This window comes from Onychostoma macrolepis, chromosome 22, assembly GCF_012432095.1.
Source record: "Onychostoma macrolepis isolate SWU-2019 chromosome 22, ASM1243209v1, whole genome shotgun sequence".
Lineage (NCBI taxonomy): Eukaryota > Metazoa > Chordata > Actinopteri > Cypriniformes > Cyprinidae > Onychostoma > Onychostoma macrolepis.
Window position 1 is genome coordinate 13,433,674 of NC_081176.1, and position 26,271 is coordinate 13,459,944.

At 35.1% G+C, this 26,271-nt stretch overlaps 3 protein-coding genes across 7 annotated transcripts; 1 reads left to right on the forward strand and 2 right to left on the reverse strand.

Moving 5' to 3' along the window:
* Window positions 1–2,254: 2,254 nt before the first annotated feature.
* si:ch211-236g6.1 (signaling lymphocytic activation molecule) lies at window positions 2,255–9,851 on the forward strand. Of its 5 annotated transcripts, none has more exons than XM_058761660.1 (7): window positions 2,255–2,825; window positions 3,555–3,890; window positions 5,809–5,912; window positions 6,009–6,111; window positions 7,303–7,422; window positions 7,537–7,598; window positions 8,993–9,851. In XM_058761660.1, the coding sequence occupies exons 1-7, from the start codon at window positions 2,699–2,701 to the stop codon at window positions 9,065–9,067; spliced, it is 927 nt and encodes a 308-aa protein (XP_058617643.1). In that variant the 5' UTR covers window positions 2,255–2,698; the 3' UTR covers window positions 9,068–9,851. The 5 variants fall into 5 exon arrangements, with proteins under 5 accessions (XP_058617643.1, XP_058617640.1, XP_058617644.1 ...); XM_058761662.1 differs by having other exon boundaries at window positions 2,457–2,472; window positions 2,767–2,825; window positions 5,809–6,111; XM_058761657.1 differs by having other exon boundaries at window positions 2,259–2,825; window positions 5,809–6,111.
* A 1,372-nt stretch (window positions 9,852–11,223) lies between these two features.
* On the reverse strand, window positions 11,224–14,255 carry LOC131531109 (gastrula zinc finger protein XlCGF8.2DB-like). The gene is made up of 2 exons (XM_058761663.1): window positions 14,240–14,255; window positions 11,224–12,449 (listed from the first exon to the last, which is right to left on the reverse strand). Exon 2 carries the CDS (start codon window positions 12,442–12,444, stop codon window positions 11,434–11,436), a length of 1,011 nt encoding a protein of 336 aa, XP_058617646.1. The 5' UTR covers window positions 12,445–12,449; window positions 14,240–14,255; the 3' UTR covers window positions 11,224–11,433.
* A 7,685-nt stretch (window positions 14,256–21,940) lies between these two features.
* Window positions 21,941–25,218, reverse strand: LOC131531106 (zinc finger protein 501-like). Its single transcript, XM_058761653.1, has 2 exons — window positions 24,859–25,218; window positions 21,941–23,851 (listed from the first exon to the last, which is right to left on the reverse strand). Exons 1-2 carry the CDS (start codon window positions 24,905–24,907, stop codon window positions 22,689–22,691), a joined length of 1,212 nt encoding a protein of 403 aa, XP_058617636.1. The 5' UTR covers window positions 24,908–25,218; the 3' UTR covers window positions 21,941–22,688.
* Window positions 25,219–26,271: the final 1,053 nt, after the last annotated feature.

The following is a 26,271-nucleotide window of genomic DNA, read 5'->3' on the forward strand; positions in this document are numbered from 1 at the left end:
TCTTACCATTTTATTTTAGTGCAGGGTTCCTCAAATTTTTCCCTGGAGGGCCAGATTTGAGGATCCCTGTTTTAGTGAATTATCTTAATTATGAACACACTGGTTTGTAATGTAAACAGTTTTACCGTTTACTGCACGTTGTTATTCTTCTCGTTATTTCTCTATAGTGCCCAATGAACCGGAAGACTCGCCCATAGGCTTACTTCTGAGTTTAGGAATATGGTGGATAGGATTGCTAAAATTGTGCAGTGTGTAGTAGTCTTAAAACTGCGTGGTCTCTGTGGGCTTCCATATGTTTCCATTTTGCACCGATTTGAACTTGAAAGCTACGTTCCTGTTACGTCATGTTCACTGGTGTAAGTACGCTTAACCCCTGAACAATTTACAGTGCTCTTCAAACTGAACAAGTACACTTTCCAAGGCACTTCATATATGTACTGTAGTAGGATATACATGTGTGCCATATGTCCGCTCAAAATAGCAGACTTAAAAAAAAAAAAAAAAAACACAGCTAAAACCAGCCTAAGCTGGTTGGCTGGTTTTAGCTGGTCATCCAGCCTGGTTTTAGCTGGTGCAGGATCAGCAAGCTGGATTTAGAGTGGTTTTGCCGCCTTCTCATTTTAATTCTGTATCATTTTTATAGTGACATAATGGGATTCTGTCTCTCGTGACTGTGGTCAGGATGTGGTTTGTAGAGAGATGGTAAAGAGAGAAACTAAAATAGAGGGGAGGGTGAGGGCGTTCATGTATTTCTATTTCTCAGAGCTAATGTGGGGGAGATTTTCCTGTTTGTTTGACTAGAATTTTATATAATGATTTCTTATATGATCTATTATATTAAGAGCAAATTAAGTCATTTATTTGATGCAATGACTTCCAAAGTGTGCGCTGTTTTTTTATTTCAGTTGTTACAGTCATAAAAGTATTTTAGAGAAGTAAAAAGAGGAACAATAACTATCATTGTCAGAGATCCAGTTTGCAGGAAGTAATCAAAGCCCTTTGACCATCTAAAGAGCATTACTGAGTCATCCGAGTGAAATAAAAGCTGCATGGTATCAGATAGCTAATGCATTACGGGAAAGACCAGAGAGAAAAAGAAAGACAGAGATGCTGTGAGATCTGCATTATCATCATGATAAAACACAGATAACATGTTGTTTTGAAAGTTGTTGAATATCTGGGCAGTGTAAAAAAAAAATCACAAGACTTGACTTGTAACTAGAGAGAGTTAAAATAATCAAGCGTCAACGGAAAAACACACACACACAAACTAAAAGCTAAGTAGCTGATGCTCACACTCCTATTATCTGAAGCCGATGTAAGCAGTCTGGAGATAAACAGTGGTTTATATTTACTGTAAATAGTTTCCATGGATAAGACATAACCTTCAAAAACAGCTAAATACATTTATTTATTTTTTATTTTTTAATTATTATTTTTTTTGTACCAGGCCAGCCAGTAAGTGATGTTCTCTGACATTTGTTCAGCAATAATGTTGTGGAAACAACATTAATCTCACCAATGCTTTTACCCAGCATGGTTGAGGTCTTTTAACTAAATCAAAACCAGTGAACAGTATTTTGTTCAACCAAACCAATGACATTGTTTTCATGTTGCTAGCATGAATTAACTGTGCTCAAGCTTGATTTGCTTGAGATTATTTTATTTTGTAATCAAATTTCTGACATTACATTACAGCTTTTTAACAGAATATGCAAAAATGTTATTTCTCCAGGGCTGAACATTTCAGATGGAATTTGACCACTTATTTGCGTCACTGCATTTTAAAATTGTTCCCACACCCCTGATCTGCATCTAAAGTTCTATACCGATAGAAAACTGGACAAAAAGATTATTTCCATGATGTATGAAAAGATTTTGCATTGTTTTTTTCTGCGGCGGATTTTCAGAAGCCCTGTGAGTGGAATAAAGATGAGGGTCTTCATGCACTGTGACACACTGACATCTCTGAGTCAGAGCGAGATCTGCTGTGGTCTGGTTTATTTAGGCGATAGGTCTACGTGTGCACTGCACCGATGTGGTTTTGTTTTGTTTTTGGGTAAATGCACAGCCAGTATATGAGAACTTGTCTATCATGTGATGTATGTGGTTTGCGTTTGTGCATTTGGGCAGTGGGCCGCTTCTGTTATCAGACTCATGTTTACCACTTGATTTGACTTCCACATAAGTAGATAATTGTAGTAAATGAAGTTATTTATTTATTTAGAAATATCCTTTCTTTTCTGTATTTCAACTCTGCTATATGTTTTTTTACTAATGGTTTGCACAAAATCTTGCATTATGGGTATATTCAATTGTATGCTTTATGACCAATTGCTTGTGATGTTCGTCATTTGTTGGTCACTTTGGATGAAAGTACCTACTTTAGGGATGGGCAGCTTCAGTCCTGGAGGGCCACTGTCTTGCAGAGTTTAGTGTTAACCAACTGGAATGGTAATTGAAGATTTTTAGGTCAGTTGTATCAGTATCTTCATGCTTCATGCAAAATGTATGTATGATGTTAAAGATTCATTACACGCTCCGATCTCCAAACAATTATGGTATTATTAAAAATAGTTAGATCACGTGTCAGCAGCATGGCATTGTTTGAAATATTTACTGTTGCGAATTGTTTACATTGTATTTTTTTGAAGTACTGTGCGTTGTAGAATGTTCTGTTTCCATATTTGCATAACCCATGAATGATAGTACATTTGATGAACACAGATTTAACACCTTACTGCACTTGTATACGGTGCTCTACAGGAAATCGTGGCCAACCAGAACCAGAAGTGTCAAAAAATCTCTAGAAAGTGCGAACTCAGGTAAGCACTGAGGCAAATAAATGCATTTCATTGTATTTTCAGTTTATGTCTATACTTTTTATGCAAAAAAATAAATAAATAAACATTTGCCATATTTTTGGTCTTGTATGGTTTTTTTATTTTATTTTATTTATTTTTTTATTAAGTGCATCTAGGCATCTGTGTCTCTAATAGTGAAGATACTTCCTCAGTCAACACATGTAATCAAAATCAGCATAGTGAAGTAGTTCTAAATTAAGAACAAGTAACGTAACGAATTCACGAATAATTAAAATAATATAAAGTCTTTGTAAGCGCTATAAGTGCTACAGCGTCGTGTTCCTTCACTTCCTCCGTATCAGCAGTTAGTTCTGCTTGCAGCTGCCGTTCTGAACGCACGTTTTCCTCGGCGCTATGAGGACTTTAATGATCAGAAATCGTTCGGAAATCTTTTGAGGAATATGCATTCAGACGCTGCTTTCGTCTTTTGTCTATGGATTCTTATCACAAATGGTAAGCCTGATTGCATTTCATATCGGGTGGTCTTGACTGGAAAAGCCCGCAAATATGTAAATAGTATTATACAAATAATCTTTTGTGTGTGTGTGTGTGTGTGTGTGTGTGTGTGTGTGTGTGTGTGTGTGTACCGTTACTAAATTCAAATTTTGATATCAATTTAAACCCCACTATGTTCCTTTTATCATTGTTTGTTTATGACAAAGATTTTTCCTTTGTTTGAATTTCTTTCAGGTGTGTTTGATGTTAAAACAGATGAAATGAAGTCAGTGTCAGTGATGGAGGGAGATTCTGTCTCTCTACACACTGATGTTAAAGTACAGAGAGATGATCAGATACTGTGGACGTTTGGACCTCAAAACACTCGAATAGCTGAAATCATTAAAAGGGACCAAATAAACTTAATTTTTGTCAGTAATGGCGGGAGATTCAGAGACAAATTACAGCTGAACAATCAAACCGGATCTCTGACCATCAACAACATTAGATCTGAACACACTGGACTTTATAAACTGACTGTCATCATCAGTGGAAAAACCTCATTGAAGAGCTTCAGTGTTACTGTGTATGGTGAGTATCTGTACTGTCTCTAATGCTAGAATTGTTCATTAACTTTTAATTCTAGTCTGAACTCAGTGTGTTGTATAAATGTTTCTAAATGTTAATTCCAATGCCAGAAACTAAGAAATGACCAACCAAATGTTGAAATAATAATTCAGCTGCTTAAATGATCAATCAGTGTCTTGGAATAGATACTGTACAAGCATTAATTTCGTTCTCATCCTTGCATTTAAAATTTTGGTTTCTTTTTGATTAGACTTGCAAGAAAACATCTGCATCATGTTTTTTTTTTGTTGTTGTTGTTTATTGATGTAGGGAGTGAAATTTTTTTCCTTATGAAATTAACTCCTCATGAAGCCAAAACTCAGGAACTCACAGATACCATGCAATAAAACCATAAAACTAATCTGGGGAAGGGATCTCCAAAGAGAACAAAAAACACCTCTCTCCGTGCTCATCTACGACCCCATTCTCCCCCTGCCCTCTCTAACTCTCTCTCTTTGCCCCCAAAAGGCTTCACTCAAAGTTCATTAAGAATACCTATCATATATCTTGTGAACCTGTTGTTTTTCACCTTCATGTTTGGTATCATTTTAAAGGTCTCTGTGCAATTGGTAAATTGGTCTCAATTTCACAGTAGTCACTTATATTATGAGAAATACTGAAAACCTTTGTAGAATTGTGTTCTGCTGTGTTCTGCAGACTCCCTTTAGGAGTCTGCGGGAATGTTTATCCATCTTCATCCAGGTGTGACTCTGGAGCACAAGAACAAAAAACACCAAAAGGTCTTTTATGTTTTTATAACTGATCTGAAGTTTTCTTTGTTTTTCTTATTTGGGTATATAAGGGAAGTCAGAAAACCCCATGCAGTGTGCTCTCGCTGCTGTGTGTCTGTCTGCTGTCAGGTATGATTCAAAAATGTAATCGTGTTAAACACATTGTGCCCATAGAGCACACTGTACAGTTGTTTGTGCTACTACATGTGCACGTAGGCTAGTTAAGTTTATTCTCTAAAACATCTGAGTGCTTTGCTATGCATTCTAGACCATGTGTCTTGTGTTAAATTAGTATAACTGTTACATGTGTGACTGTTAAATTTGTTAGTCTCCTGCGTAGGTCACTTGGCTATTTCCCATATAGCCACAGTATCTATGTACAGGAGCAGGGATGCCACGCGGTTACAATATGATTCACAATTGCATTATCCTTTCTAATTGTATCTAATTGTTTCATTATGTAATTGGCATGATACACCTTTACCTGACTAATAATAAATTGTTATATTTGATTTATTCTGATCTCTTCTGAAATAATTATTTCCAGTAGATTAGAGTTGTAGTCTAGTGTTTCCACAAATCTGCGTCCAGGACAGATCATACTTAAGTACCAATGAATGAAGCGGGGGCTTGTCATTAGGGATCTTCTGATTTCTGTCTGTCACTGACTTAACAAGTTACAGTTTTCATGATTATAGAAAAAATACAGTTTTTATTATGTGCTAGCAGGGTGCAGCCTATTTAAAGGTATTATAGAAACCCCTGTATCCTCTGAGTAAGATCAACTGGAGAGTTTGTGCCGTGCGTTCGCAGTTGGCCGAGTGAATTGCTAAGCGATACTAGGTTGCTAATGAACGAAGAATTGAAAGTATGGGATTTCCAGAATAATCAAATATCTAAATGAATATACATTCGATGTCTGTGATCAGTTTTAATTATAGATATTGTCTAAATTTAATGATCACTTAGAATTGAACACGGAGCTAGACTAAAATTGAAACTAAATTCAGAGGCGCAAGTAAAAGACCGAACACGCATTAAACCTTCGACCAGGCCACTGGACTCCGCTGTTTGGCTAGCGGGTGGATCCTTAAATTGATAATACTGAGATAACACTTACTTTTACTTGTTCTTTCTACATTGTTTTCCAGCTCCTCTTCCCACTCCTGTCATCACCAGAAACTCTTCAAACTGTTCTTCATCATCTGAAAGATCATCCGTGTCCAGATGTTCACTGCTGTGTTCAGTGTTGAATGTGAGTCATGTGACTCTCTCCTGGTACAAAGGAAACAGTTTATTGTCCAGCATCAGTGTGTCTGATCTCAGCATCAGTCTCTCTCTTCCTCTGGAGGTGGAATATCAGGATAACAACACCTACAGCTGTGTGCTCAACAATCCCATCAGAAACCAGACTCAACATCTGGACATCAGTCGATTCTGTCACACATGTGCAGGTGTGTCAGCTGTGATTAATCTCCTCACCTGTATTGATATAAATATGTGACCCGTGCTGGCAAAATGAGTCACAATGAGCAATTGGAATTGGAATTGGACAAAAAATTACTGAGCTACACCCGTTCGAAGTCGATAAAGTCAGCAAAGTCCATTTCGAGAAAAACTGATTTGAAGTTTTCTGAAGGTTCCAAACCAAAATCACCAACATTAATTATTTCCCCCCATTTATTTTCTTGATAATCATTACTAGATTAATAATCACAATATAGCTATTTTTTAATCTTTGTTGTTATTAATAATCTTTGTTGTTATTAAAAAGTTTCTTAAGTTGTGATTTTTAACTTTAACCCTTTCGCACGTGAGTTTAAAATATTCTAGCTGAGCCCCAGGCGTGAGTTTTTTTAGGCGACCGTTATTTTAGAACTTATAGCCTTATTGTTTCCATGGCGACGCGTCATGCTTGTCATGTGACACACCGCAGCCGTAATAGCGCTGTATGACACATGGATTGCTTTTATTTCGTTTTCCCTTTTTTTATTATTAATATTCACAAACATACTCGCTATATTATTAAATATCTGATATTCCGATTCTGAAATATGTGCAAGTAAATGTGTTTGGTTGTTTAAACACGTTTATAATGATCGTGTTAGTTGATCTATACCGGGTGATGGGCGCCGCCATGTTTGCTCGCGCTGAATCCAGCTGTGGGATTTACAACACGTAAATTCATCCTCTCCTCCCGAAACACGTTAAAATAAGTCTCCAGTAAACTGGGAGAAGAGCAGAGTAAACTTTATTGTTACCTACACTATGTGTATATGATATCAATAAAACATGTCGTCAGATTATATTTGTAAGGATCATTATTGCTGCTTCCATAGACATCAGCGCATATTTTACAAACTATAAATGTATGGCTTTGCTAGTACTTATGTGCATTTAAATGTCTGAAATCTTAAATAAGCATTATATGGTTGAAAACACTGAATAAGTGATAATATTACAAGCGCTCGCGCGTCTGATCTGGCTCCGCGCCAGAAAGCAGATTTGAATTTCAGCAGTTGATGACGTGACTCACTGAAAGTTCTAATCACACCGGTGTGATCGTACGCGTTAAAGGGTTAAACATTAGACATGTCTCCCAGATCTGCTTTATGCTAAGTATTGTTTTCTCTTTTTTGTTACAGAACATCGCCGTTCCTATTCCATACCAGTGGTAGTTGGTATATTGTTGGTGGCCATAATTGCAGTTTTGGGAGGGATTTTGTTGTGGCACATGAGGAACCATAAACAAGCACCACAAACTGGCAAGTATTACTGCAACTACATATATTTGTCTTTGTATTGGAAAAGTGTTTATCATATGACCACCATTTCATGTATAATGTTTTATAGTTAAACTGTGGTTATTATTAAAACAGTTGAAAATGAAGACATACATTATGCTACAGCAACATTCATTGCACAACCTTTACACCATACGGTAAGATGCAGTTTTGCTGTGTGCATTGTGTCTCGCTGCCTGCCTGTAGAAAACTTAGCACTAGTGAGCTGATGGATCATCCATGCTTAAAAAAAAATGTCTGTGCTTGCTTATTCTTACTGTAACCTAAGCAGAAATTCTGTTTTAATTTAAGCTGAATTATAGATTAATTTGGTTTTAAAGCTAGTCATTCATTTAAGTGACATGTTATGTTTCACATGCACCATGCATCAGGCACTGCATGGTGGACAACCCTTCTAACTAACAGGGATTTAAGCTACACCCATTACTAACAGGTGCGCAAATCTTTACAAATATGTCTAGACAGAAATGGAATAAATTCAGTAGAATTTAGGAGCAACAGACTAAAAAGGCTCCAGTTTGTCAGTTGAAAGTAAACCAACATGTTCTACGTGTGATTGACAAATAATGGTGAATCTTTATCTTTTATCTTGTTTAAAATGTGAGGGAGTAAAATGTCCTGTAGGTTACTGTGGAGTGATGTTACATCAAACATCTGCTGTTTGAACTTGCCAAACAATAACACAAAATGATGACTTGTCAATAATTTAAGTTTCCTACACTGTTCATATTATTCCCTGATAAAGATGTTTCATAGAAACACAATTGTTCTAATCACTAATCTCTAAAATAAATATTAGATCAAGCTTTATTTGTTTTGATATTGTACGTATCTTAGTGACACTGTTTTGCTCCCTTTGAAATAGACATCAAGAGGGAAACTTTCTTGCTGTTGTCTTGTTGCTGCTTTACTGTAATTGTGCATATATCTGCATGATCATTCATGCATGTGTGTGCAGATCATGTCATATATGCTGCAGATTGTCTAGTTGCATGAAGACTTGTTTTATCACAAACTGCTCTGTCTGTGATTGTGAGATACTGCTCCCTTTTTAATTTGTTCCAGTATTTTAATATATATCTTAAAGTTATGTCTGGCTTTGTGATTTGTCAGTTTGGATGTATGTGTGAGCCATCTCATTCACTAATTTTTCATTTCAATTCTGACTTCTTTATAGGAAATACCATTTTTAGGTAGAATGTCCCTTTCAGAACTTCCTCGTAAAATTACCTTTTTTTTTTTTTAAATTAAGCTGTGAAATTCCGCAATTCTGTCCCACAAAAGAAGGCATGAAAGTATATTCACAGACTCTGTAACCAATAGCGGCAATGATAAGAGTTGAAGGGATGGATGAACATCTTGTTTGGTTTTGTAGAGCGGTTGTCGCTGTTCTTTAAATTTTGGAAATCTTGGAATTTCAGGCAAAATGGCAGTTTGAGAGCTAAGCGTCTTACTTTCAACTCTGTTAATCTGTTTAATAATGTGAGGAATTTTCTGTCCTGATTTTATCTTTGTGACTATTTTCTCACAGAAACCTGATGGAGAAGATAAGATAGTGTACTCAAGTGTTGCAACACCTAAGGAGAAAAATTTGCAATATTTGTGATGTTTTGGCTTAAAAAAATCTAACTGCCATATAAAGCAGTGTTTCTCAACTGAAACTGGTGGTTTGTGAGCCCAATATTTTGGGATATATGTGAGGGATGCAATGTTGCATGCAGTTATTAAAATGCAGTATGTAAAAGTGAAATCATTTTATGACAAGTGATTTGGAAATGGAAGGATTTAGAAACTAAAATAGCTATCATATTCAGCATATTTCATGTTAATAATTGACTCATTGTAATATTAATCCATTTCAGCATTTGATCTTATTTTAGTAGTATTACTGTCACTTTAGTATTATTAGCAATTTGGGTCAAAATGTCTGATGTAAAACTTGGGTCCTCAAATGAAACCAGTTGAGAACCACTGAGTTAGACTACAAATGTATTATGTTTTAGTTATTTATTTCCACACTGCCATTTCATTGTGTTATTCATCAAACATCAAAGAAAAGTCAGACTTTCAGCTGAGTTTTCGAAGACCATTACTGACAGATAACAGTACAAGGAGCCATGTATTTTAGGGACTTTTTGACACTTTGGGACACTCTGGTAGCTCCTGAACTACTCTGTCTTAAAAAGGTCTGAGAAAGAGTGGATTCAGTAACAGCTTCATAATGCACAAGAACTGCATACACAGCTGAGTTAACTTGTCTAGTCTTGATCACTTGAGCTCATGCTACAGCTGCCTTAAGGCTTCAGTATTTGTGTATTTTATATTTCAGCATTATTTTATGAACATTGTACTGAATTGAATGAAATTAAATAAATGTGTGTTATGCTTTATGCAGTTTTAAGTAGTTAAGTGTTTTTCAATATTTAATCACTTTTCAGACTGTTTTCTGAAACCTATAGCAAACTAAAGCAAATCTAGTTTCTGAAAGCTTTTAGCATAACATTTGTTTAGTTTAAATTTGTTTAGTTACACTAACATAATAAATGGAATTCTTACATCTAGTTAGCACATTGCTTCCCAGACAGCAACATAGTTCTGGCCCAGATCCAGCCCACATCTGGCCAATGTGAAATATATGCAGGCCAGTTGTGGGTCGGATCTGAGCAGGCACTACTTGCTGTCTGGGTTATTTTAATCTTTTGCTCCAGCAGGTACTGTTTTCCTGCTTTACAGGACAAGTTTCCACACATTTGGCTTTTCTCTTCTTTTTTTCTTTTTTCTTTTGGCTGGGACTTTAGGCAGGAACATGTGGAGATTGGTATCACTGCAGTCAGTTCCGAGTGGGTGGAGCAGCTTCAAATGGGTGGGACTATAGACCCAAATTGGTTGTACTGAAGGTAACCCCACCTGTAAATTTGACTCCACTAACTCGAGGGTCTCCGCCCACAATATGGCAAAGGCCCCTTCCACTTGGAAGATACACAGGCTACAGCAACATATACTTGGCATTCTCTTGCAGGCACATGCTTTTCATGCTGGAGAACTGTACAGAATATTTATGTGAAATTCACAGGATTATGTTTTACATATTGCTTGCGTTTTTGGTCTGGTCTAGTATTTTATGAAGTACATCGTGATTCTGCTGTCAAAGGCAAAGTAAAAAAAAAATTCGAGATGCATTGCAAAACATTGTGGCCACAACACAAAGGAGTTAAATACCAGTAACAGTCAAAGCAAAACCAATCCACCATTCAGAACTCTAAACACTGTGTACATAATATTAATGGCAGAGAGGGAGCTTATCGACATTCCAAATCAATAGGAACGTGTGCTTCGAAGTGCTCATATCACCATGCTCTGACGACACCTGCTGGTCAAAATTATGTCAATATCACGAGAGCACAGCCAAGGCATGTAGCTATGTAACAGTGACATGTTATAAAAACCAAAAAGAGATGAGTTCATGAAGATGTAATCTAAACTACAAATCATTAAATGCCATTATGTAGTGTATGCAGTTTGTGTATTTTCATATTTTGTAGTGCTTGTTTTGAGTGTTTTAGGCCAATCAGTGACTATGTTAGGCTACTCTTCTGTCATTATACATAAATGCTTCTCATTACTAAATCACACGTTATTTGTGTTTCCAATGTCAAACTTAATTTACATTTACGCACATCTTTAAAAGTTCAGTAAAACACCATGCTCATAAACGATTCATAAAAGAGTACCCAATGAAAAAAGGCCTGCACATTATGTCGAACTGCTTGTCTTTATTCCAGATGCTCTCTTTCTGCTGATATGAGCACAGAACATTTTTTTTAAATTTATGGTTTCCTTCATAAAAGATGAAATAAGATACACATGCTTTATAAGATATTAAAATATGAGATGGACAAAATGCAATCATAAGGAAGCATAATGGTTTGAATTATAGTAGTATATTATATAATACAACTTTTTATATATTGTTCATTTGGGAACAAGCCATGGAAATGGAGGGCACTGATGTGGCTTCTCTCCAGTGTGGATCCTCTCATGTGATTTCAGATATTCTGACCGTTTGAATCTCTTGTCACAGTGTGAACACTGGTAAGGTTTTTCTCCAGTGTGAGTGCTCTGATGCAGTTTCAGTTCAGCATCTCTAACAAAAGTCTTTCCACACTGAAAGCACATATGATCCTTCACGCCGCTGTGTCTTTTCTGGTGTAATTTTAAACTACTTATTTGACCAAAACTCCTTCCACAAAAACAACACACATAAGGCTTCTCCTTTGTATGAACTTTAAGGTGGTCCAGCAGGGCATCTGCCCTAAAAAAATTCTTACCACAGTAATCACAGTTAAATGGTCTTTCTCCAGAATGAGAACGCAGATGTGATTTAAAAGTGCATGACCTTCTGAAACTCTTGCCACACTGATCACATGTGTGCGGCTTCTCTCCAGTGTGGATTTTCATGTGATCCTTAAGGGCCCCTTTTTTTGTGAAACTCTTCCCACACTGATCACACGAGTGCGGCTTTTCTCCTGTATGGATTTTCATGTGGTCATTAAGGGCTCCTTTCTTTGTGAAACTCTTGCCACATTGATCACATGTGTGTGGCTTCTCTCCAGTGTGAATTCTCATGTGATCTTCAAGGGCTCCTCTTTTTGTGAAACTCTTCCCGCACTGATCACATGTGTGCAGATTCTCTCCAGTGTGGATCCTCATGTGATCCCTAAGGGTTCCTTTTAGTGTAAAACTCTTCCCACATTGATCACATGTGAAGGGTTTTTCTCCACTATGAACTCTATTGTGAAGTTTAAGACTTTGCTTGTTTGAGAAACTCTTCCCACAATGAGGGCAGGTAAAAGATGCATCGGCTGTTCTTTTCAATGAAAAATGACCTGTAGTGTGTGAGCAACTCAAACATTTTTCTTCAATTTTGACATGAAGTTTCTCCTCTACTTCACTCAGTTCTTCATTCTTTGCATTCTCTTCCATCAGGTCTAAAACAAAAGTAAAAAGGACATAAAAGTGAACCTTGAAATAATAACAGAAAGTAGAAAAATGCTATACAATGTTATGCAATACAATAGCATTTAAAAAGCAGAGCATATCTTCAAATTCAAAATGATGTTACTACAACCCACAGGAAATTACATGATCTGGACTCTTTCTGAATTGTTCTGTGGCAGATGTAGATCTGCCTAAAATCAAGAGTAAATCAGTTAGCCTACTTCATTTTTTTTTTGTGCATTTAAACATTTTAAGCATTTATATGTTGTTTAGTTATCGATCTATCAAATTGTAAATATACTTAATTTATTTTTATTGTTCACAAACCATACAAACATACACTGTAAAAAAAAAAAAAGTTGAGTCAACTTAAAATTAAGGCAGCCAGCTTCAGCAGATTTTTGAGTTTTCTCAACTTATCGTTTTAAGTTTATACAACAAAAATTTGAGAATCTCCCTCAAAAATAAGTTGAGCAAACTCAAAAATCTGCTGAAGCTGGTAAAAAAATTTTTTTAAGTTCGCTCAACTTTTTTTCTTTTTTTTTTTTTTACAGTGTATGAACTAAGAAATTAAAAGAACCAAAATATAAATAAGAATAAAAAACGAACCATCTATGTCCAGGCTATTTGTATCCCATTAGTAGCAAATGGTGTGTGTACATTACAAGAAATGACTCCATTACAACTTTACTCCATGAAAGCATAAACTTCACAGAGATGGACTACAAAAGAAATGTGTGGAGATTTTTAAGCCACAAATCACAGTCCAACTGAATTAAAGGTAGTTGAACTTGTCATTTACAGGTTTTTTTTACTGTTTTTATATGAAATGTGGTTTATCACAGACTATAAGATAATAAATTAGATGTATATCTTGAGCTTTGAGTAGCAATCTAAACAAGACCTGAAAACATCAGCATATGGGGTTAAAAGAGGAACTACTGACATGAAAATAAAGATGCTTTTAAGCAGCTCTTAACGGTGATACTCCTGAAACAAGCCTACAGCATCATCAGTAGAGATCTCTTTATTTTAAGTGTCTGAAGTAAAAACATACTTTAGATACATGCTGAAAGTATAAAACTGTTCTATATTAGTATTACTCGCATTCCGATATTAATTTTGATATGAGTGAGTAATGAATGAAACTCTTACAGCCAAAAAAAAAAAACAAAATCAACCAACACTCATCTTTACAGTAGTTTTTCCAGCTTCATTTCCCGTGACAGCATTTTATTAACCAAAACAGGTAAGTAACTTACATACAGTAGCATAATATCAATATCACATCAAACATCAAATTCAATCATATCAATTTCAATCTAAACATATTTCGACAATAACACCTTAGCAAGCACGACAAAGCACTAATTTCATGTTTCTGGTGTCAAAAGTCCTTCACATTTATCTACATTCATTTATGTTGCCTACCTCTGATTTAAAAAAAGGTCTGCATAGTTTTTTAAAGGCTCAAATTTAGCAGTGAAAGCTACAAATTTGACTTTCAGTGATAAATGACAAAAGATCAAATTTTACAATAAAATCATTGCAGCACTGTTTGAGATCGACTCCCGTGAATTTCCCTCACAGATCACACTTTGACTTTTGATCAAGTGACATTCAGTAACAATAACATTATCGCTCCAAACATTAAACACGATTATTCACACAAGATTGCTCATGGGATTATGAATGAATTATGTTCCTCACATCGTTGGCTTCACGCTTTATATTTATTTCAGCCGGCAGACGCCAAAACAGACGCACAAACAGCGCTTACCCGATGAAAACAAAACAGAAACGACTCTTCAGAAAGACAGCTTCCTCTTCTTCTTTTGGGGTTTTATTGGAAACGAATTGGTGCATTACCGCCACTGACTGGTAAGGAGTGTGCATCAGAATAACATATTTCCCCTTCCCTTTTTATATCTCCTCAGTTAATTGAGTTATTTTAGATATTGGAAAATAAATCTCCATCAGGTATTTTGTAGAATATCTACTATAGCTCGAACTGCATTTATTTTTTCATCACAAAAGAACTCAAAGTTTCTTGAGGGAACACAATAATTTTGCATGAGAACGCAAAAATGCAAAATCATTGGATTATACTTTTTCCATCTCTGTACGATGACTAATATAATATAAATATAAAATGTTTACAATATGGGATGAGTAAAACACCAATAGTTCATCAATAGTAGTCTACATCAAACCAATACAAAGTTACGCCCATCTTTTTAGTAGTTTTTGGTAGTGAAAATGCACATCTAAAATGCTCTAAGAGAGTAAATGAAACAAGAGTGATACATTTTGTAGAGGAAGTACAGTTAAGACTCAATGACCAATGATTTCAATCAATGAAAGGAACTTTACTTAAAATAAAGGAAGACTTTTACACTCAACTCTTCCTCAAAGTGAAGTTTTTTCAGCAAGTTGCAATTATCTGTCTTTTTCCCAAAACAGAAGACACGGAAAGACTCTCTCACAATTAGAAGTTTGAACAACATTTTTATTTTTTCTTATTCATCATTAAATATGAATATAATTCTGTTCTTAAACAGGGAATGTGTGACTTTAGAGCACTTAAATCACTTAACAGCTCTACAGTTACTTGAGAATATAAGCTTATGAATCATATCTACTCAAACCATGTCTATTCTACTTTTATTTTAATCACTCAATAAAATTATTCCATGAAAGGAAATGTAAATAAAACATGGAACAAAATACAAAAATCATAATAAAGCATAATGATTATGATTGAAATAATATTAAGTAAAATCTTACACAAGAATAAAGATTTAGATATCGTTCATTTGGTCTGTCTTTGAGTTTATCTTTATGATTCATCTCACACTTGAAACTATTGGTCTTGAAGATGAACTCTGTTCAATGTAACAACTTCAGACAAGGTTTCATGGTCCTGTCGCAGATTTATATAGAAGTCACAGATGTTATTGCTCTATGCATTATTGGGTCATGTTTGATAAGGACACGGTATCGCATTTGAAAGTGCTGGATCTGAAAAAGAACTACTTACTGTTATTTCAAATATTTGGCTTTTGTATGACTGAGTTAAAAAGATCCCACATGGAAGGCAGCGGTATGACTCTTAAGTGTGGATCCTCTCATGTATTTTCAGATATTGTGACCGGCTGAATCTCATGTCACAGTGTGAACACTTGTAAGGTTTTTCTTCACTGTGCATTCTCTGGTGCAGTTTCAGTTCAGCATCTCTAGTCATGAGCTAGAAGGTATCTACTGCACAAGTATAAAAGGTACCAGTCAGTGATGTCTCCAGAGATAAGGAGCAGGGAGGTTAGACGTGGGTAACGATTAACTCAGCTAACTCATGATTCACGGTACTGATTTCACTTTTTTTTACGCTGACTTTCTCTCTAAATAAGATTTAAGACCTAAATTCAATTTCTATTATTTCTCAGACAAAATGCTGAACACTTGAAATATCAAATAACAAAACTAAAGTGAAATTTTAATTTTATTTATTGGTTAATTTAAGTCTGACCTCCTGATGTAAATGACTCTCAAACCTCTTTCACTGGCCATTTTGTTTAAAACAAAATAAAGAAAACTGAGTTTCAGTCTCCTGTACCCATGTCATGGAGAGTGTCCCATATATTAGGCTTTTGCTCCTTTAAGTATAACCTCTGACTAAAGCTGATGAACTGTTTTAAGTTTTATAACCTTAATGTAAAATAAACACAAACCATTTTGTTCTTCAGTATCCTAATGATCCATTCTGCAGGCTTCTGGACCACTCTATCTTCTTCACTTGTGGAGTGATGAAAATGTTCCTGCATTTATTGATGTGTTCTTGTTTCCAAAAGCAAGTGTGGCCAATCGCATTTCCACTGTCATGTGAAGTGGGGCTTGATCATGCCTCCTTGGGACCAACGGCTGGCCAGGGATTTTCTGCCCACTGAATACTTTGATCCAAAGAGGGCAAACTGGGACTTGAGGAGCGGGCATGAACAAAGGAGGAGTTTATCCGATTCAGAAGATGGTCAGCACCGTTGCTCATTTCCCATGTTTTCATATAAAGCTATCTGCATTCAAGACATTCAAGCATTTTTAATGGCACAACTCAATTTCACTTGCCATAATATACAAATGCTATGCTTTTGAAAATAGGCCTATCAAAGGCCACTTAGGACTCAGACAAAACATATATAATTATAATCATGTGTTTATTTGGTTTCATATTAGTTTGATACCAAACTTCTGCATCCAGTCAAACCAAAAATTATTCAAACGCCAGAAATAAATTTTGATTGTTTTTTGTTTTTTTTTTACTAGTGGGTGCAGGACACTATGGTTAATTTATGTAAGCAGTAAAATAAAGTAAACTGTGACATACCCAAACATTCTTCATACAGTGGACTACCAGTAAAATTGATAAAAATTTGGGAGCAAAATTTGATTTCACACTTTGAACTGACCACCTTTCTTTCAAAGTTATCTGACATTATCAAGATGAATTTGTTCTGACACATTTTAACTCTTGAGTTTAACTCTATTACCATTTTCTAAACTTTAGCGAATAAACTGTGATAATGTGAGAAAAGCTGAAGGTGTCTGAAGAAAGACAATAGCTACATTCTATTTTATGAACCTGCAATGGACTGAAGCAGTGCAGCGTCTTCAAGATCACAGACTAAAATAGTGCATTACCACCATCTATTGGTGCTGTATATCACACAGCATCAGTAAATGCTGCTCATCTCCACAAGCACTGTGAGTTTGAGTCGCTTAAACGTGCATTTGAAAAAGCAACACGCGCCAAACATCTTCCCTAACTTAATGAGAATCCGAAGCAAAAGATAACATTTAATAACATGATCTTACACCACATCAGTCAAAAGTTTGAAATAATGGCTATTCATACTGAAATAAAGGCTATGTCGATTAGCAATGGATTATAAACTTACTTTATTATAATGAAAATACCCAAGATGGCCTGAAGAACAGATAAACCGTATATTGTCGCAGTTGTGGGTGTATTGTCTTTATTTTTATTCATTTCAAGCATTTCAATCTTTTTATTCAGTCACAGCTATAGCTGGATGTCTTTGTCCATAATAGGGATTTCCTGGAGAGTCATGAGTTCTATTACTTCTGTCATGCATATGTGGAGTTTCAACATAAGTGGGGATCTGAACGAAAAAAACATATCCTATTTTGGGCATAACATAAAATAATAAAATAAATAAAATAACATAGCCTACTATCTCTGTATTTAAAAAAAAAAAAATGTAATTGGTTACTACTTGTACACTTGAGTGTACTAGTATATGAAAGATGGGTTCAAGTGTACTACAAGTGGTAACTAAATATATATTTTTTAAATACAGAGAAAGTGCATTTTAGTTCATATTAATGGTGTCCCAAAATAGCACAGTTGAGTACATTTAGATGATCTTAAGTTTATCTTAAGAAGTGCTAAAGAATAATTTTTAGTATATTAAGTGCAAAATTACTGCACAAAGTACATTATGGAAGTGTACTTTTTATCACCTGGGGTTTCCTAAATGTACAGTTGCTTCTGTGTCTCTGTATTTACTTATTTTGCTCATTTGTAGTTACTTCTATACATATATATTTATTTAACTGATTTATTTTTAAATGTATTTATTTATGCATTCATTTCTGCTTCTGCATGAACTCTCGACCAATGATTCACCAGAGCTTCGCAAGGACCGCCTCCCTCATTTACATGTTGCACACTGAAAAGTAAAAAGAAACAAACAAACAAATAAATGAATCTGGAAATAAATATATGTGGAAATTAATAAATATAAAAAAATAAAATAAATATAATTTAGCTTATAAAAATGAATGTAAAATACATAAATGCAAGTTAAAAAGAATAAAATAAATATAAAAATAAATTCAGAAAAAGATAATAATACAATAATTTATTGCAAATTAATTACATTTATCAAATCATTTATACCTTTATTTAATTCCCTATTATTAATTTTAATTTATCTGTCTATGTATTTCATTTTAATTTCTGCAGGATTGGTCCTCCATTTACATTAGCATAATAAATAAGATGAAAATGGGAGCGATTGACATTAGATAAAGAGGCTTTTCAAATTATATGAGTCTGGATGCTGGAAAACTGCGCTATAATACTATTATTTCTCACAAACCTGAAAGAGTTAACATGTTTTATGTTTTTAACTTCATTCACATTCATACTTGGATATGACATTCAGTAACATTTTTTAAATGTTGTTTAAACAAACATTTTGTCAAGATCAGACTGACTGGCGGCGTTGGTTGTGACGTTATCACTGAAAGACAAAAATGTAGTTTATCAAAACCACACCAGATTGTTTTTTGCCGGAAAACTATTTTATTAAAACACTATAACAACAATAACAGTAAGAATGGCACACAGAGTTGAGCTGTATTTCAGCTGCACTCTTTCTGCTGGTATGAGCTCAGAACATTTACATGTAAAAAAAGAAAGAAAAAAATACTTTCCTTCACAAATGGCAGAAAATGAACCAAGTGAGACACACACGGATAAAAAAAAAATCTGAATATAAATTGAACAAAATACAAAAATCATAATTCTTAGACATTCACACTTAAAACACTGGTCTTGAAGATCACTGTGACAACTGCAGATGATGTTTCTTTGTGTTGTCAATTCTTGCAACTGTTTAGGGCAGATTAAACAGCTGCTCTCCAGTGTGGATCCTCTCATGTTTTTTCACATAATCTGACCATCTGAATCTCTTGTCGCAGTGTGAACATTTGTAAGGTTTTTCCTCACTGTGCATTCTCTGGTGCTTTGTCAGATCAGCATCTCTAACAAAAGTCTTCCCACAATCAAAGCACAAATGCTCCTTCACACTGTTGTGTCTTTTCTGATGTAATTGTGAAGTACCTGCCTGACTAAAACCCTTTCCACACAAAGAACACATGTGAGGCTTCTCCTTTGTATGAACTTTTAGGTGGTCCTTCAGCGCATCTGACTTAAAAAATTTCTTACCGCACTGATCACAGGTAAATGGTCTTTCTCCAGAATGACGATGCAGGTGAATTTTAAAGGTGCGTGAGTTTCTTTTCTCTTTCCACACTGATCACATGTATGCGGTTTCTCTCCAGTGTGGATTTTCATGTGATCTTTAAGGGCTCCTTTTTGTCTGAAACTCATCCCACATTGATCACACGTGTGCGGTTTCTCTCCTGTATGGATTTTCATGTGATCTTTAAGGGCTACTTTTTTTGCGAAACTCTTCCCGCACTGATCACATGTGTGCAGGTTTTCTCCAGTGTGGGTTTTCATGTGATCCCTAAGGCTTTCTTTTAATGTGAAACTCTTTCCACACTGAGGGCAGGTGAAATATTTTTTGGCTCTTTTTTTTCAATACAAATTTACTTTTAGTCTGTGAGCGACTTAAAGATTTTTCTCCAGTTTTGACATGATGATGTTTCTCCTTCAGGTCTTCCCTCCTCCCATTCTCTTCCAAAACAAAAGTAAGAAAGGATTTGGTGTAACAGCAGAAAGTAGACATCCGCTATGCAATAATATAATCATTTTATTTATTTTTCATAAATTATGTATGTATGTCCCTGCAGCTTTCCATGTACTATTTTGTCTGTTCCTTGTTTCAAAGCAATGCATATCGATTTAAATGAAAACAGCTTGAATGAAGTCTTCAGCATCATTAATAAAGAATCAAGAATAAACACTAACCTCTCTGTTCTTCAGTATCTTCGTGTTCCATTCTGTACGGTTCTAGATCACTGATGTTCTTCTTCACTTGTAGACTGATGTGAATATTCCAGCATTTATTGGTGAATTGTTGGATAATCCAACTATAATGTAAGAATAAAAAATAGTGCCGTCAAACGATTAATCGCGATAAATCATTCAAAATAAAAGTTATTGTATACATAATATATGTGTGTGTACTGTGCATATTTATTATATATAAATACACACACATGCATGTATATATTTTAGAAAAATATGTTACGTTTATATATAAATTTTATATAAATATATGTATATATGACATAATTGATATGAATATAAATATATACATGCAAATATATATATATGCTGTATGTCTTTATATATCCATAATAAATATACACAGTACACACACATATATTATGTAAACAAAAACTTTTATTTTGGATGTGATTAATCGTTTGACAGCACTAATAAAAAGAATAATAAATAAAGTCAGAAATAAATGTGCATGTGTAAGCAACAAATAACAACTTAATTTAACTTGTCATTTAGCTGAATTTTGGTAATTGGTTTTTACATATAACATGTTTTACAATTGAATACATACTGTTAAAAGATGTAAATATTGTATATCAAAACTGGTGATCATAGTGTTTGCCTCAGTCAGTGTTTTCTCTCTCTCGCTCTCTCTCTTTTCAATTTGAGATGAATAAACCATTAATAATACATCAAAACGACACCTATTTTCAGACCAGTTGACAGTGTAATAAGTAAATATATAGGCACAGCAGTATAATAGCTGTTTAAATCGAAACATAAATTCTTCTAACTATATTCATAGCAGCAAAGGAATTAGATACTTAATTTGTTACTATTTTGTATGTGCAGAAAATACAGTTATCACAAAGCAATATTTTCATGGTTCCACAGTCAATTCAGTCATATTTACCTACATATTAAGAGTCTATAAAAGGATTTGCAAGATACTCATTTTTGTACATCAAAAAGTCGCTCGCCGCTCCTCACAGGCTCATTAGGAGGTGTCTAACAGTATAATGTCTAAATTATTATATTTCGATTTTAATCATGTAACTAATATATATCTTTGTGTGTGTGTGTGTGTTTGTAAATATACCCCAAACCTCATGTCACTTCAAAAGACTCAATGGACCGCGCGATGACGTCTTACTTAAACGAGTTAATTAAAAGGCCATGGATATTTTCATATTTTAGCTGAATAATGACTGTCTGTGTCTGTCTGTCTCTGTCTGTCTGTGTGTGTGTGTGTGTGTGTGTGTGTGTGTGTGTGTTTGTGAACACATTGTGAACTGGCCTGGGCACAGCTCCCCATCCTGCTCAGTGATTTGAACCGTTGTATATACTAAAGTTAAACTAACTGGGAATTTGGGAAATGAAATTAACTGTTTACTTCATCCAGATACCTTTGCTTGCTATTGGAATACGTTTCCCAGATTCCGTCTCTGTAGCATCTCTCTAGCTAGCTGCTTTAGCTAGCTGCTAGCTACTGTGAACTTGTGCTAATGTTATAACCTCCAGCATTAACACCCATTTCTCATTATGGCATATATTAGCCCTTGTCATTAGATTTATAAAGTCCCTAAATGCATATTTCCCCCATTTGAAGACTGTCCCAGATTACCCAAAGCATACTGTCCCACATTTTCAATAATATTTGATAATGTGGGACAACAAAAAAATGTTTGAAAGAAAAAAAAACTAAAACACATTTTCAACACTTTAATACATATTTTGTTGCTTGAACAGATCACAAACATAATTTGACAACAATTAGGAACATTGTCTTATTTATGACAGATTTATGAATCTAACATTAATCTCGTCAGAATCCTATGTCATTGACCTTGTCATGCAATTCCAAGGGGAGCTTCTTGATTGACAAGTGCCCCGCCCCTTTCTGTGGAATCACCCCCATGAAGTCATGTGATTTTTGTCACATGACATCCATGCTAAAATTAAAAGTAAAAGTCCTGTTGACTAAATTTTATTAGAGCAGGAAATAAACACACTGGAGTTTAGGTGTCCCAGATTACCCGAATTCACCCTACATGAAGTTTAAATAGTTTTTATTTAAATCATAAATTCCTTTAAAACTGTTTGAAGACGGATGTGTAGTTACAGCAAGACATCAGAACTGTGTCCATTTTCCTGCCATCATATTGCATTATATGGTAGAAAAACAGTATATCTTGCACCTGCATTTGGAAAATAGACCCAAGTGGCAAAAGAACAAGATGATCTAAGCACTTACGCACAAGGATGAAGAACAAGGTCTAATTTTTACATTTGTATTATTTATATATCAGACACATGACTTAGTTAAATATGCTATAGCCTCTTTTTGTTGATCTGAATTGTCCAGACACTCATTGCAACTGATTAGGAAAGATTTATATAGAAGGAAGCCTTTCTTCCATTGGACATTTTCCTTTTGTATGACTGCGTAGAGAAGCTAATTTACTAAAGCTCTTCCCACACGAAGAGCAGGGGTACGGCTTCTCTCGGTGTGGCTCCTCTCATGTATTTTCAGAGATGCTAACCAACTGAATCTCCTGTCACAGTGTGAACACTGGTAAGGTTTTTCTCCAGTGTGAGTTCTCTGGTGCAGTTTCAATTCAGCGTTCGTAATAAAAGTCTTCCCACATTCAAAGCACATATAATCTTTCACACCGCTGTGTCTTTTCTGGTGTGATTTTAAAGCACTCACTTGAGTAAAACCCCTTTCACACAGTGAACACTTGTAAGGTTTCTCCTTTAAATGAACTTTCTGGTGGGACTTCAGGCACACTGCCTTAACAAATGTTTTATCGCATTGATCGCAGTTATACCGTCTTTCTCCAGAATGAGAAAGGAGATGTAATCTAAGAGTGTTTGGATGTGTAAAACTCTTCCCGCACTGATCACATGTATACGGCTTCTCTCCAGTGTGGATCCTCTCATGTATTTTGCGATGTCCTGTTTGACTAAAACTCTTGTCACAGTGTGAACACTTGTAAGGTTTTTCTCCAGTGTGAGTTTTCTGGTGCTGTTTCAGTTCAGCATCTCTAATGAAGGACTTTCCACATTCAAAGCACATGTGATTCTTCACACCGCTGTGCCTTATCTGGTGCGTATTTAAAGCACCTGTCTGACTAAAACTCTTTCCACACAGAGAACAAACATAAGGCTTCTCCTTCGTATGAACTTTCAAGTGAGTCCTCAGGGATCCTATCCTAATAAATCTTTTACCGCACTGGTCGCATTTATATGGCCTCTCTCCAGAATGAGAATGCACATGTAATTTAAGAGTGCTGACATGTGTGAAACTCTGCCCGCATTGATCACACGTGTATGGCTTCTCTCCAGTGTGGATTTTCATGTGATGTTTAAGGGATCCTTTTAGTGCGAAACTCGTCCCACATTGATCACATGTGAAAGGCCTCTCTTTACTATGAACTCTCATGTGAATTTTCAGACTTTGTTTGTATGAGAAACGCTTTCCACACTGAGAACAGGTAAAAGATTTTTTGGCTTTTCTTTTCGGCGAGTGGCTCAAGGACTTTATTACGGATTTGACATCGTGTTTCTCCTCCGCTTCAGCAATTTCTTCGCTTTCCTTGTTTTCTCCCTTCAGGTCTAAAAAGTAAGTAAAAGATATTTGATTTTCAGTAAAGTATAAAATGAGAAAATCAAAAAAGAGAAATTTAATTGAAAAGAACTCATAAAACAAACCCTGATTTTGATGCATTTATTTGTACGCTGATCTTACTATTATTACTTTTAAAACATTTCAGGCACAAATTGCAGGTTTTATAGTAGCTAATAACTATATATATGTTTCAGCGACAACATGTGTGACCCTGGACCACAAAACCAGTCTTAAGTGTCAATTTTTTGAAATTGAGATTTATACATCATCTAAAAAAGCCGAATACATAAGCTTTCCATTGATGTATGGATTGTTATGATTGGATAATTTTGGCCGAGATACAACTATTTGAAAATCTGGAATCTGAGGGTGCGAAAAAAAATCAAAATATTGAGAAAATTGTCTTTAAAGTTGTCCAAATGAAGTTCTTAGCAATGCATATTACTAATCAAAAATTAAGTTTTTATATATTTACGGTAAGAAATTTACAAAATATCTTCATGGAACATGATCTTTACTTAATATCCTAATGATTTTTGGCATAAAATAAAAATGGATAATTTTGACCCATACAATGTATTTTTGGCTATTGCTACAAATATACCTGTGCTACTTAAGACCTGTGCTACTTTTTGTGGTCCAGGGTCACATGTAATAAGTCAGGATTGAAAACTATGTAATGCCTTAGTAATATGTTTGCAAAAGTTGTGAAAAAAGTCTAGTCCAACCTCCTGATGTTGACAATCAATATGAATGTTTCTCAAACCTTATTTGACTGACCATTTGTTAACAACTAAAGAAAAGAAGGTATGTTCATACAAAGAAGGCATACGTATTGTCATGGAAAGCGTCCTATATTTGCTCCTTTAACTTAAATTTCACAGCTCTTACGATTTTTCTAACTACAACTACTAAATCTGCTTTAACTGCTTGAAGGTTTATAGCCTTAATGTTCTTCAGCATCACTGGTGAAGAATCAAGAATAAACACCAACCTCTTGGTTCTTCTTCTTCTTCTTGTTTTATTCTGCAGGGTTCATTCATGTTCTCTGCTCTTTCTTAAACTCTATATTCTTCACTTTCAGGCTGATGTGAATATTCCAGCATTTATTAATGAATTGTTGTAGGAGAAGAGGAGTTATTCTTGTGTGGCAGGAAGAGCAGATCTGGTCAAATGAAACATAAATAAATCGGTTGTTAAATTGAATCACACATTCACAAACACTAAGGTTTTAAGGTTTAAGGCCTGCTAAACGTCCATTTCCGTCGGCAAACATCTAAAAAGGTGCAGGAATAGCGCTGTATAGTGATGTTATGATCAGCACAATGCTCCGAAGCTGCATAACAAAGCGCTGAGCTTGATTCGCTTTGCCTGAAGCACGTGATCTATTACGTCAAAGCGTTGTCAAAACCACGTGACTGCTTCAGTATGAATCAAAAGAAACGAACCCCAGCGTCGTTTGCTTTACATTATATTACATAATAATCCGTTACATTACAGTAGGCTACAGCAGGTCTCCTCAAGATATACCACAATGGCTGTCTTTATTGTTCATTGGCGTTTAGTTGCTCATGTCAACTATATTGTGTACAAGGGCACATAACAGTGCCCTACTGTGAACTGTAAACGACTGGAATTTTGACATGGAATAGCAAAACTTCTGAGGGAGAATTACAAAATGTCTTGTGGGAATACAAACCTTTTGCAAGCAAAGGCAATTTTTATTTATTTTTTTTATTTTTTGGGGTGAGATTTGTAGTAAAACACAATACAATTGGATATAAATGTTGCTGAAGAAATTAGTAACATGTTTATTCAATGATTAGTTTGTGAAAAATAGGCTATATAAAAATTAAGTAAACAAGAAAACAGATAGACCTCTTTATTGACTTGCATTTTAGTTAAAGCAACAAAAAAGAAGAGAAATATACAGTTGAAAAGCTTCAAGATAGTGTAATCTTATATTTGCATTTGGTAAATAGCCTATGTAATAGTGGTCATATAACTAGATGCTCTAAGCACAACACTGAGGGTCACATTTGGAGAGATTCCAGCATCACACTTGAAAGTCTTGGATCACAACATGGACTATTTCCCGTGATTGCAGACTTTTGTTTTTTTGTTTTTATGATTGAGTTGAGAAGATAATTGATTGAAACTCTTTCCACATGGAATGCGGTGACAGGGTTTCTCTCCGGTGTGGATCCTTTCCTGTTTATTTAGCGATGGCACATGCCTGAATCTTATGTCGCAGTGTGAACGCTTGTAAGGCTTCTCTCCATTGTGAACTCTCTGGTGCAGTTTCAGTACAGCATCTGTAGTAAAAGTCTTCCTACAATCAAAGCACATATGATTCTTCACACCACTGTGTATTTTCTGGTGTAACTGTAATGTGCCCAGCTCACGA

What these genes read in the sequence shown, in the direction of transcription:
- LOC131531109 (XM_058761663.1), bottom strand. Translation starts at nt 12,444, where the DNA reads ATGGAAGAGAATGCAAAGAATGAAGAACTGAGTGAAGTAGAGGAGAAA.
- si:ch211-236g6.1 (XM_058761657.1), top strand. Translation starts at nt 2,699, where the DNA reads ATGAATGATAGTACATTTGATGAACACAGATTTAACACCTTACTGCAC. An exon ending in TAAACAAGCACCACAAACTG is followed by an intron (nt 7,423 to 7,536) that starts GCAAGTATTACT and finishes TTATTAAAACAG; the next exon opens with TTGAAAATGAAGACATACAT. An exon ending in CACAACCTTTACACCATACG is followed by an intron (nt 7,599 to 8,992) that starts GTAAGATGCAGT and finishes ATTTTCTCACAG; the next exon opens with AAACCTGATGGAGAAGATAA.
- LOC131531106 (XM_058761653.1), bottom strand. Translation starts at nt 24,907, where the DNA reads ATGAATGAACCCTGCAGAATAAAACAAGAAGAAGAAGAAGAACCAAGA. An exon ending in AGAAGAAGAAGAACCAAGAG is followed by an intron (nt 23,852 to 24,858) that starts GTTGGTGTTTAT and finishes CTTACTTTTTAG; the next exon opens with ACCTGAAGGGAGAAAACAAG.